Source organism: Vulpes lagopus, chromosome X (genome assembly GCF_018345385.1).
Source record: "Vulpes lagopus strain Blue_001 chromosome X, ASM1834538v1, whole genome shotgun sequence".
In the NCBI taxonomy this organism is placed as follows: domain Eukaryota; kingdom Metazoa; phylum Chordata; class Mammalia; order Carnivora; family Canidae; genus Vulpes; species Vulpes lagopus.
The window spans coordinates 7,128,632-7,141,861 of NC_054848.1; the positions used below are offsets into that span (position 1 = coordinate 7,128,632).

Below are 13,230 nucleotides of genomic sequence, written 5' to 3' on the forward strand. Positions count from 1 at the left end.
GCCGTAGGCCTTGTCAGCAGTGAAGGTGAGTGATTTTATGCCAATCAAAGATGTGAAGGGAAGAAGTCCCGAGTCCCACCAGTTTTACTGCTGAACTGACCATTCAAATAATGGCATCTTTATGTTCCCTGCCCTAGAATCAAGGACACTTTAAGAGAAAGAGGTAGGAGATTGACAGTTGGGTCCTTTCTCTCCCACATGAGTCAGCTTTGACCTTTCTGACGAGGCGAAGTTTCTCCACCAAATAAAAACAGGTCTAACACAGAACAACACCTGGGCGTTTGCTTTTCTCTCTCTCTTTAATAGATGAGCCCTGAGATGGAAGAAAAGATTCCCTTTTATGTGTCTGCCTTCATTTTGACTCTTTGTTATCAAATGTACGATAAGATCAGGTCTGGGAGTCACAATAAATGCTGTTTTTGTGCCACGGTGAGCTTTCTGCCCCCGCAAAAGCAAAGGCTGATTTTATTCTTTCTAACTGGTGGACTCTTGTTTCAAAGGCCTTGAACTCCAGGGCGCTACTGAAAAGGCTTTGACATGTCAAAGGGAAGCATCTTTGGCTGGAACAAAGCAACTCAAAGCCTCTATTCTCCTGGTACTCAGCCTCGAAAATGAAAACAAAAAGCAAGGCAAGGGCAAGGCCAACCGATCACTCCCCATCCCCAGATACCGGAGCCCCCCCGGCAGCTGAGAAGTTGCCAGCAGCCCCCCGCACGCACTCACCTCTCGGTGATGTTCTTAGCCGTCTGTAGGAAGCGCGCATGATCATTCTCCTTCAGAGAGTGTTCCGCCTGGGAGATGAGGGATGCCGACCGCTCGATGCACTGCTTGCAGTTTGCAATCTGCTGAGCCAGTTTGCGAAGCCTCATCACCTTGAAAAGAGGCATGGAGACGGTTAGGTGGGGGGGCTCACTTAGGTTAGATGCATCCGGCTGGACCCTTCGGAAGTGTGCATCGCGTTGCACGCAACTCGTCCTTCAAGACAAGTCCAAAGAGTGGGTAGGAAAAGGTGGAAATCCCAGTTACGGGACTCCTGGCCTGGAGAGTCTTTATCTCCTTGGAGAAGCGTTGCTAATTTGTTTTATGAGAAAATACTTTATTGTGAATTGCTTCCTTGTTGATGGGGAAAAAAGGTGTTGCCTAATGGCAAGTCACAAGGGTCACCAGACCTCTTCCCTCACCATTCCACTCAATTACTGTGAGAGGGCAGCCGGCGCTGGGACGTTTCTCCAGCTCAGACTTTCTGCTGGACCATTGAGAAAATAAAACATCTCCGTGGGTGCAAACGTGCGGCTTAAGTAAGAATCATTTTCTAGAAAGGCCCTTGCAATCCACGCAATAAAACTGTGATGTGAAAACATGAGGTATTACTATTTCCCACACGATCTAAAACTCATGTGTTAAATTAACAGAAAGAGAGCGTTTTTTTCCATTGATTAATATTTTTCCTGTTGAGCAGATGAGAGAAAGCCAAAAAAAGCACAGCTGGGCCATTTCCCCTCACTGGGAACGTCATTTCCAGGCACTTTGTGCTGACTTGATAACTAAGAACTATTTTGATAAGCATTTCCCAGTCGGTATAAAAATGCATGTTTGGTTCCAACCTCCATTCCAATTCCTGATTCTGTCTTGCTTGAAAACGACCCTCAAACGTAATTGACCGTAACCTCAGGGGTAGGCCAAGATAAGTGCACGGTAACCCACTTGACCATTCGCTCCGGTGTTTGAAATGTGCTGTGAGATGAAGCCCTCTGGCCAGAAGCCAAGTCAAAATTAGACCGCTAATTGGAATTGCCGTGCGCCCAGTGCCCCATCCACACAGCCTGGGACAGGTCTTGGCCGGCTTCAGGATCATTCCGGAATGGAAAACAGCCCTGGGTGAAAGGGTAGGAAGGAGGCCAGTTAATCTGTCTTACAGACAAGGCTGGCTCCAGCTCCCTCCAGAATTCCTGCTAACTCCAAGAAATTCCTTCTTTCTCCAAGTCATCATTATCATCCCCATGCAACTTTAATCGAAGAAAAGGAAGGAAGGAGATGTCAGAACTTGAAGCCTCTAAGGAACATCTGATTCCAGCTATGTTGTACTGCAGCAAACAAAGGAAATTAATGCTGCACCGAGAGGCAGCAGCCACAAGATCTCGGGCAAGAGTGAGAAAGATTCCTGAAAGTAGAGAGTTAGAGAAGTGTCAAAATCTTGGAGCAAACAGCATATGATATTAAGCCTAGTAAAAGACTTAACTCATTATAATTAGAGGGACCGTCCGCAGCAGATTAACCATGTTCATTAGTTGAATGAAATAACACTTATCTTACACCAAATTGAATTTAGCATCTAATATCATTCCGTCCAGAGGTAAAGCTAAGAAAGGCATAGAGTCCAATTCAAGACACTAGAACATGTCCATCAGAGGAAGGAAAATAACTTAGAGTCCCTCACCAACCGAGCAAACGAAATATTTAATCATATAACACAATTAAGGGTGTTTAACACAATTCTAATAAAAGACACACAGGGTCAAAATACTCCTATAGAATAACCCTGTGTCAATCACTTATCCTTCCGGTATGCCTATTAGTGATCCCACAGACTACAAATGCCACAATGCCTGAACTGTACTTTCTTCTTTCTTTTCTTCTATCATGATACTGGAAAATAAAAGTGGCAGTAAGAGGAAAAGATAAAAAAAACAAACAAAGCCTAAATCATGCGTAAGTTGAAGCAAGCCAAAATGAGAGCCTCCTTTGAAAACGCAGGAATGAAAAAAAAAAAAAAGAAAGAACACAGGAATGCTTTACAGAAAACAATCATTGGCATAATTTAAATTGTGGTTCAGGTGTACAGTTCCATCTGATACATCGGATCGGAGCTTTTCAAAGTGGTGTGCACAAGAATCTGCTGGGGATCTTTTTAAAAGAGAAACTGTAGATGTTTGGGCCCACTCTCCAATATCCTTGGTAAAAGGCTGATACTGTCAGAGCAACGGGAATCTGCATTTCAACAGGCAATGAGCTACAGGTGATGGATCAGTCCTATGGTCAGGGCTAGCATTTAAAATAAACTAACTAAAAAAAATTAAAATAAAATAAACTAACTAGAAGAGAGGAGAAAAGAAAGTAGCAGAGTGCGCTCCCGGTACAAAGGGCAAAGTAGGTTTTGCAAAAACTTTTTGTGTGCGCAAGCGTGCGAGATTTCATGTCTTCTATATTTTTTATTGTGGGTTTCAGTCAAAAAAAAAAAAAAGAAAGAAAAACACTACTTTAAGTTGGATGTTCACAAACTATGGTCTGTAAGCCATATCCAGCACACATCGTTTTGTGTAAATAAAGTTTTATTGGCACACTGTCACACTCATTCATTTATGAATCATCTCTGACTGCTTTCACACTACAACAGTCGATAGAGGTGAGCTGTTGCAACAGAAACTGTACAGCAAAACCTAAAAATATTTATTATCTGGCCCTTTACAGAAAAAGTTTGCCAACTTTAGTGACTCTGATCAAATGGCCCTGCTCTGAACCACATTCTGGGAAACACTATCCTGCTTGACTTATATAAGCACTTCAAAAATCAGACACCGAGCATTTAGCAAAATATTAATTTTGTCACTAGAAAACACTCTCATATCCTATTTTAAAAATCTGACAAGACAAATACAATTTGATTTTTGAAAAGAAACACTGGGTATCGACACATAAGAAGATTCTTTATATGTATTATTCCGTTTTTCCAAGTTGGCTCTGTTCTTTTTTCCTTTGGGAAGTGTTGATTGCAAATTGTAATTTCAGGAATTCACTCCATACGCATCATGGAAATAGCCTCCTGTTAGTGAGGACATGGGCCGATAGATACCAGTTTATCTGCTGTTTATTATACCTTACGCATGCTTTTTAAAAGTAGCCCTTCATTTTTCTTTAAATGCTTTTAATACTGTAGGATTCCCACCCCAAAATTGTTATGTCCTATCAACCGATGGCACAAGAATCTGAATTGCCATTGAGGCCTGAGATGGCATTTCTATAACGCTCTAGAAAAGCCCGAACATGTAGGCCAGTTAATTATCTTAACTGTTGGCGATTTAGAGTATGTGAAAGCGGTGAAGAGAAGGGACTTTTTCTCTCTGTGGCCACAGCCTTGTACCATTGATTGGTGTCTGCACATAAAACACATATTTTACTCAATCTGGAGTCTGCTGCCAGCTTTTCGTGTGTTGACATGAAATTTATCTCCTACTCCTGAAGAGATAAGACAATTCTTTCCCAGGGAGTCTCACGGCTTGAGACTCTCCAGTCCGTCCAAGTAGAAAGGCTGCTGAGCTATTTATTGCGAAGAATGCACGATGGTCTGAGAGCAGGAATGACCAGTATGTCCCCAGTGTGTCCTGACCCTGCCTGCCTGGCAGGCCCCCAGCTGGAGGGTTTGCGGTGAGTCTGTCTCCACCAGGTCCAACGGCCTTGTGATCCGCACCAGAGGTACATGGCGGTGAAGTCAGGAGGTGGTGAAGTTCACCACCGTGATCCCCACGATCTTGCCAGATCTCCCTCCAGCTCCCACATTTCCAAGTGTTGGTGAGAGGCTCCCACTGTCCCTTCTCTGGATTCAGCGTCCTTAGGCTGCCCGGACAGCACCCTGAGCACCCTCCTTGGGTACCCAGTCCTTACCCGCCCTCCCTGCCCAGCACCTCAGATTTCCAGAGTGTTGGTACTCATGCCCTATTCTTCAAAATGCATCTCTACCACCACCTGCGCTGGCCGGGGACTCAGCCACTGTGAATTCCGAGGTTTGGGATCCACTAGACCTTGGTGATGTGCCAAAGCAGTAACTCGAGAGAAAGCCAAACTGGGCCTCATCTTTCCCGAGTGATGTTTGCTTTCTATTACTGCCTTCAGAGATAACGTCCCGAGCAGGGGTGCGCTTTTTAGAAAGTGATAAATGTCAAACACACAGGCAATTTTTAAAGTAATATCATCAACTTCCCTGTACACAGTATCAGCTCTCCCAAATCTCCATCTTCTTGTCATATTAGCGTAAGAGTTCTCAAAAGGAAGTAAATTTTTATTGACAGCGCTGAAGCCCTCCCGAATTCCATTCAAGTCCTTCTCCAGAGGAAAACACCTTTTTGAATTCAGGGTGGATCACTCCCAAATACGTACACATGCCCAAACATTGTATGGGACTTTTTTGCAGTTTATCAAATTTTATGTAACAACTCTCATTCCGTGCAAAGCACTGTAAGCTTGTTTGTATTTTTGCGATTTGTCCATGTGAACGAGGGTGATACGTATCGCCCTAGAAAGCACTCTCTTCTATCCTATTTTAAAATAGGATTTTGAGGACTGTTCCATTATATAAATATACAATTGTCTTATCAACAGCTTTATTGAGATATAATCAACATATGACAAACTGTATATATTTAAAGCGCAAATTTGGTCTTCAAATATGCATAAACCCGTAAGATAACGAACACATAGATCATGCCTCCACTTTTCCTCCCGCCCCTTGGTGATTCATCCTCTCCTCCCTCCACCGCCACTCGCTGTCACTCATCCCCAAGCAACCACTGATTTGTCTTCTGTCACCGTAGATTATTAGAAAGTGTGGTTTCTAAACTTCTGTATGAACGTATCCATGCAGAACATGCTATCTTCTGTCCGGCTTCTTTCACTCACCATAATTTATTGAGATTCATCCATGTGGTTGCACGTATCCGCAGCGCGTTCTTTTTGGTTGCTGAGTAGTATTTCATTGTGCGGATGTGTCACAAACTGTGTATCCATCCATCTGCTGATGGACACTTCGGTCATTTCCAATTTGAAGGGTAATAGCCCTTCCCCAGTCCTGTGACAATTCATGTATGTGTCCTATAGGGACATATGGTTTCATTTCTCTTGGTGAACACCCAGAATGGCTGGATTCATATGGTAAGTGTATGTTTAACTACTTAAGAAACAGTCAGTTTTCCAAAACGCAGTTTTATTTTTATAGACGGCATGTGATTTCCAGGTCTTTCATGTTCTCAACAACACTTGTTACAGTCCATCTTTTTCATTTTAACTGTTCTACTCGGAAAGTAGGTATCTCACTGAAGTTCTAATTTGCCTCACTGACTTTTCTCAACGCCCTCCTTTTTTTTTTTTTTTTATTTATTTATTTATTTTTTTTTTTAATTAACTTTTATTGGTGTTTAATTTACCAACATACAGAAAAACACCCAGTGCTCATCCCGTCAAGTGTCCACCTCAGTGCCCGTCACCCATTCCCCTCCAACACCCGCCCTCCTCCCCTTCCACCACCCCTAGTTCGTTTCCCCGAGTTAGGAGTCTTTATGTTCTGTCTCCCTTCCTGATATTTCCCAACATTTCTTTTCCCTTCCTTTATATTCCCTTTCACTATTATTCATATTCCCCAAATGAATGAGAACATACACTGTTTGTCCTTCTCCGATTGACTTATTTCACTCAGCATAATACCCTCCAGTTCCATCCACGTTGAAGCAAATGGTGGGTATTTGTCGTTTCTAATGGCTGAGTAATATTCCATTGTATACATAAACCACATCTTCTTTATCCATTCATCTTTCGATGGACACCGAGGCTCCTTCCACAGTTTGGCTATTGTGGCCATTGCTGATAGAAACATCGGGGTGCAGGTGTCCCGACGTTTCATTGCATCTGAATCTTTGGGGTAAATCCCCAACAGTGCAATTGCTGGGTCGTAGGGCAGGTCTATTTTTAACTCTTTGAGGAACCTCCACACAGTTTTCCAGAGTGGCTGCACCAGTTCACATTCCCACCAACAGTGTAAGAGGGTTCCCTTTTCTCCGCATCCTCTCCAACATTTGTTGTTTCCTGCCTTGTTAATTTTCCCCATTCTCACTGGTGTCAGGTGGTATCTCATTGTGGTTTTGATTTGTATTTCCCTGATGGCAAGTGATGCAGAGCATTTTCTCATGTGCATGTTGGCCATGTCCATGTCTTCCTCTGTGAGATTTCTCTTCATGTCTTTTGCCCATTTCATGATTGGATTGTTTGTTTCTTTGGTGTTGAGTTTAATAAGTTCTTTATAGATTTTGGAAACTAGCCCTTTATCTGATATGTCATTTGCAAATATCTTCTCCCATTCTGTAGGTTGTCTTTTAGTTTTGTTGACTGTATCCTTTGCTGTGCAAAAGCTTCTTATCTTGATGAAGTCCCAATAGTTCATTTTTGCTTTTGTTTCTTTTGCCTTCGTGGATGTATCTTGCAAGAAGTTACTGTGGCCAAGTTCAAAAAGGGTGTTGCCTGTGTTCTCCTCTAGGATTTTGATGGAATCTTGCCTCACATTTAGATCTCTCATCCATTTTGAGTTTATCTTTGTGTATGGTGAAAGAGAGTGGTCCAGTTTCATTCTTCTGCATGTGGATGTCCAATTTTCCCAGCACCATTTATTGAAGAGACTGTCTTTCTTCCAATGGATAGTCTTTCCTCCTTTATCGAATATTAGATGGCCGTACATTTCAGGGTCCACTTCTGGGTTCTCTATTCTGTTCCATTGATCTATGTGTCTGTTTTTGTGCCAGTACCACACTGTCTTGATGACCACAGCTTTGTAATATAACCTGAAATCTGGCATTGTGATGCCCCCAGCTAAGGTTTTCTTTTTTAAAATTCCCCTGGCTATTCGGGGTCTTTTCTGATTCCACACAAATCTTAAAATAATTTGTTCTAACTCTCTGAAGAAAGTCCATGGTATTTTGATAGGGATTGCATTAAACGTATAAATTGCCCTGGGTAACATTGACATTTTTACAATATTAATTCTGCCAATCCATGAGCATGGAATATTTTTCCATCTCTTTGTGTCTTCCTCAATTTCTTTCAGAAGTGTTCTATAGTTTTTAGGGTATAGATCTTTTACCTCTTTGGTTAGGTTTATTCCTAGGTATCTTATGCTTTTGGGTGCAATTGTAAATGGGATTGACTCCTTAATTTCTCTTTCTTCAGTCTCATTGTTAGTGTATAGAAATGCCATTGATTTCTGGGCATTGATTTTGTATCCTGCCACGCTACCAAATTGCTGTATGAGTTCTAGCAATCTTGGGGTGGAGGCTTTTGGGTTTTCTATGTAGAGTATCATGTCATCGGCGAAGAGGGAGAGTTTGACTTCTTCTTTGCCAATTTGAATGCCTTTAATGTCTTTTTGTTGTCTGATTGCTGAGGCGAGGACTTCCAGAACTATGTTGAACAGCAGTGGTGAGAGTGGACATCCCTGTCTTGTTCCTGATCTTAGGGGAAAGGCTCCCAGTGCTTCCCCATTGAGAATGATATTTGCTGTGGGCTTTTCGTAGATGGCTTTTAAGATGTCGAGGAAAGTTCCCTCTATCCCAACACTCTGAAGGGTTTTGATCAGGAATGGATGCTGTATTTTGTCAAATGCTTTCTCTGCATCTAATGAGAGTATCATATGGTTCTTGGTTTTTCTCTTGCTGATATGATGAATCACATTGATGGTTTTACGAGTGTTGAACCAGCCTTGTGTCCCGGGGATAAATCCTACTTGGTCATGGTGAATAATTTTCTTAATGTGTTGTTGGATCCTATTGGCTAGTATCTTGTTGAGAATTTTTGCATCCATGTTCATCAGGGATATTGGTCTGTAATTCTCCTTTTTGGTGGGGTCTTTGTCTGGTTTCGGAATTAAGGTGATGCTGGCCTCATAGAACGAATTTGGAAGTACTCCATCTCTTTCTATCTTTCCAAACAGCTTTAGTAGAATAGGTATGATTTCTTCTTTAAACGTTTGATAGAATTCCCCTGGGAAGCCATCTGGCCCTGGACTCTTGTGTCTTGGGAGGTTTTTGATGACTGCTTCAATTTCCTCCCTGGTTATTGGCCTGTTCAGGTTTTCTATTTCTTCCTGCTCCAGTTTTGGTAGTTTGTGGCTTTCCAGGAATGCGTCCATTTCTTCTAGATTTCCTAATTTATTGGCATACAGCTGTTCATAATATGTTTTTAAAATCGTTTGTATTTCCTTGGTGTTGGTAGTGATGTCCCCTTTCTCATTCATGATTTTATTAATTTGAGTCTTCTCTCTCTTCTTTTTAATAAGGTTGGCTAATGGTTTATCTATCTTATTAATTCTTTCAAAGAACCAACTCCTGGTTCTGTTGATCTGTTCCACAGTTCTTTTGGTCTCGATATCATTGAGTTCTGCTCGAATTTTAATTAACTCTCTTCTTCTGCTGGGGGTGGGGTCTATTTGTTGCTTTTTCTCTAGTTCCTTTATGTGTAAGGTGAGCTTTTGAATTTGAGATCTTTCCAGTTTTTGAATGTATGCTTGTATTGCGATGTATTTCCCCCTCAGGACTGCTTTTGCTGCATCCCAAAGATTTTGAACGGTTGTATCTTCATTTTCATTAGTTTCCATGAATCTTTTTAATTCTTCCTTAATTTCCTGGTTGACCTTTTCATCTTTTAGCAGGATGGTCCTTAACCTCCACGTGTTTGTGGTCCTTCCATATTTCTTGTTGTGATTAAGTTCTAATTTCAAGGCATTATGGTCTGAGAATATACAGGGGACTATCCCGATCTTTTGGTATCGGTTCAGACCCGATTTGTGACCCAGTATGTGGTCTATTCTGGAGAAAGTTCCATGTGCACTTGAGAAGAATGTGTATTCAGTTGAGTTTGGATGTAAAGTTCTGTAGATATCTGTGAAATCCATCTGGTCCAGTGTATCATTTAAAGCTCTCGTTTCTTTGGAGATATTGTGCTTAGAAGACCTATCCAGGGTAGAAAGAGCTAGATTGAAGTCACCAAGTATAAGTGTATTATTATCAAGGTATTTCTTGAGTTTGGTTATTAATTGGTTTAAATATTTGGCAGCTCCCACATTCGGGGCATATATATTGAGGATTGTTAAGTCCTCTTGTTGGATAGATCCTTTGAGTATGAGATAGTGTCCCTCTTCATCTCTCACTATAGTCTTCGGGGTAAATTTTAATTTATCTGATATAAGGATGGCAACCCCTGCTTTCTTTTGAGGACCATTTGAATGGTAAATGGTTCTCCAACCTTTTGTTTTCAGGTTGTAGGTGTCCTTCTGTCTAAAATGAGTCTCTTGTAGACAGCAAATAGATGGGTCCTGCTTTTTTATCCAGTCTGAAACCCTGCGCCTTTTGATGGGGTCATTAAGCCCGTTCACATTCAGAGTTACTATTGATAGATATGAGTTTAGTGTCATCATATCTATTCAGTCCTTGTTTTTGTGGATTGTTCCACTGAACTTCTTCTTAAAGGGGAATTTTAAGAGTCCCCCTTAAAATTTCTTGCAGAGCTGGTTTGGAGGTTACATATTCTTTCAGTTCCTGCCTGTCTTGGAAGCTCTTTATCTCTCCTTCCATTTTGAATGAAAGCCTTGCGGGGTAAAGTATTCTTGGTTGCATGTTCTTTTCATTTAGGACCCTGAATATATCCTGCCAGCCCTTTCTGGCCTGCCAGGTCTCTGTGGAGAGGTCTGCTGTTACCCTAATATTCCTCCCCATAAAAGTCAGGGACTTTTTTTCTCTTGCTGCTTTAAGGATCTTCTCCTTATCTTTGGAATTTGCAAGCTTCACTATTAAATGTCGAGGTGTTGAACGGTTTTTGTTGATTTTAGGGGGGGATCTCTCTATTTCCTGGATCTGAATGCCTGTTTCCCTTCCCAGATTCGGAAAGTTTTCAGCTAGGATTTGTTCAAATACATATTCTGGCCCTCTGTCCCTTTCCGCGCCCTCGGGAACCCCAATTAAACGTAGGTTTTTCTTCCTCAGGCTATCATTTATTTCCCTTAATCTATCCTCATGGTCTTTTAATTGCCTGTCTCTTTTTTCCTCAGTTTCCCTCTTTGCCATCCACTTGTCTTCTATGTCACTCACTCGTTCTTCCACCTCGTCAAGCCTCGTCGTTAGGACTTCTAGCTTGGATTGCATCTCATTTAATTGATTTTTAATTTCTGCCTGATTAGATCTAAATTCTGCAGTCATGAAGTCTCTTGAGTCCTTTATGGTTTTTTCTAGAGCCACCAGTAGCTGTAAAATAGTGCTTCTGAATTGGCTTTCTGACATTGAATTGTAATCCATATTTTGTAACTCTGTGGGAGAGTGGGCTGTTTCTGATTCTTTTTTTTGAGGGGTTTTCCTTCTAGTCATTTTGCTCAGTGCAGAGTGGCCAAAAACAAGTTGTATTGGGAAAAGGAGAAAAAGAGAGAGAAGGAAAGAAAAGAGAAAAAGAAAAAAGAGAAAGAAGAAAAAAATAGGGGAAAAAGAGAAGAAAAAGAAAGAAAAAGAAAGAAAGGAGAAAAAAGAAAAAAGGGGGGGTGGGGGAAGCAATCAGAAATCAAGAAGAAAGAGAGAAAAAAAAGCACAAAACAAAACAAAACAAACAAAAAAAAAACACAACAAAAACAAAAAACAAAAACAAAAAAACAAAAAACAAAAAAAACCACGGGGGAGTATCTTCCGATTCTGTGTAGTTTAAGTCCCTTGACTTCCCTTGGAACTGGTCCGTCTCGCTGGTCTTCTGGGGGAGGGGCCTGCTGTGCTGATTCTCAGGTGTTGGCACTTGGGGGAGCTGCTCTGCCCCTGCCTGGTGCAGGGCTCGGTGGGGGTTGTTGACCCCGTGAGGCCCCGGGAGGAAGCCACAGTGGCGGGGGCAGCTCTGGGACCCTGGATCCAGCCCCCGCAGTAGCTCCGGGGCTCTCCTTCTGCAGGGCCTGGGGGCTCCGGGGCGGGGCCGCTGATCTGCTCAGTTCCAGGCAGGAGCGTCCTTGCTGTCTTGGGCCCTCCCGGCCTCTGCCTGTCCCGGGGGAGGCCGGATCCTGGGCTGTGTTCAGGCGCCCTGTGCTCCGGGGCCTGCGCTGTTGGATTCGCGCTCCCGGCGGTGCAGCCCCCTCCGCGGAGCCGCCGCCCGATCCTCTCCGAGCTGTTCCCGGAGCCGCGCAGCCCCCTCCGCGCGGAGCTTCTTCCTCTGCGCGAGCCGCCGCCGCTGAGCTGTTCCCGGAGCCGCGCAGCCCCCTCCGCGGAGCCGCCGCCCGAGCCCCTCCGAGCTGTTCCCGGAGCCGCGCAGCCCCCTCTGCGAGGAGCTTCTTCCTCCGCCCGAGCCGCCGCCGCTGAGCTGTTCCCGGAGCCCCGCAGCCCCCTCCGCGGAGCCGCCGCCCGAGCCCCTCCGAGCTGCTCCGGGTCCCGCCGAGCGCTGCAGCCCTTAGGGAGCTCGGCGCATCTCCCGGGGCGCGGTTCCTCTGTTACTGTCCCAGGGAGCCCGAGGGCGTCCCCGTCTTTCTGGGGATCCTGCTCCAATTCCCGGGGAGCCCCTTTCCGCCGGGAAGGTCGGTGCAGCTCCTGCTCCTCCGGGACGGGGCTCTCCTGTCCTGGGGACACTCGCCCCGGCCTCAGCCCGGCTCCTCGCGGGGCCCCTCCCCCTTGGAGGCCTTTTGTTTCTTTATTTCTTTTTCCCCGTCTTCCTACCTTGATAGAAGCGCGAACTCTTCTCACTGGAGCGTTCCAGCTGGTCTCTCTTTAAATCTCAGGCCGAATTCGTAGGTTTTCAGGATGATTGGATGGTTTTCTAGGTAATTTGCTGAGGACAGGTGACCTGGAGACCCTGCTCCTCCGCCATCTTGCCCCTCCCCCCAACGCCCTCCTTAATAACTAATGATTTGAACATCTTTTCCTTTGCCATCTGTATACCTTCCTTGGTAAAGTACCTATTCAAATCTTTTATCTATTTTGGTAAAGGTATTGTTTGCTTCCTTACTAACGAGTTTTGAGAATCTGTCATATATCTGCATACAAATATTTTTCTATTTAGATAAAAAACTTATAAATATTTGTCCCCAACTTGTGGCTTGTCTTCATATTCTCTTAACAGTGCCTTTTACAGAGAAGTTTTTGCTTTTGATGAAATGCACTTAGCTGCTTCATTTGTAAATATTTCTTTGATGTTTCTAACATTGCATATGAACAATCTTTGCCCAATTCAAGGTTCACCAAGATTTCCTCCCATGTTTTCTTCTAGAAGTTTTACCATTTTGTCTTTTGTATTAGGAATATGATCCATTCAGATTTAATTTTTGTATATGGCATGGAATATGGCTCGAATTTCATATTCTTACATGCAGAATAGCGTCTCCTATGTGGAGGCTTAAAACTCAGTTTCCAAATTCCCCTTGCAGCTGAATTGTCTTTGTAGTTTTAATGTCTACATTTTACCTCC

The 13,230-nt window shown here is 43.3% G+C and overlaps 1 protein-coding gene across 5 annotated transcripts in view; it reads right to left on the bottom strand.

Annotated features, from left to right (window-relative positions):
- MID1 (midline 1) overlaps nucleotides 1–13,230 on the bottom strand; it is a 351,552-nt gene that overhangs the window by 34,555 nt on the left and 303,767 nt on the right. For all 5 annotated transcript variants that reach the window (XM_041740833.1, XM_041740834.1, XM_041740835.1 and 2 more), the window contains exon 5: nucleotides 724–872. In XM_041740833.1, coding sequence (XP_041596767.1) covers nucleotides 724–872 — 149 coding nt within the window. The remainder of the gene's footprint in view (nucleotides 1–723; nucleotides 873–13,230) is intronic.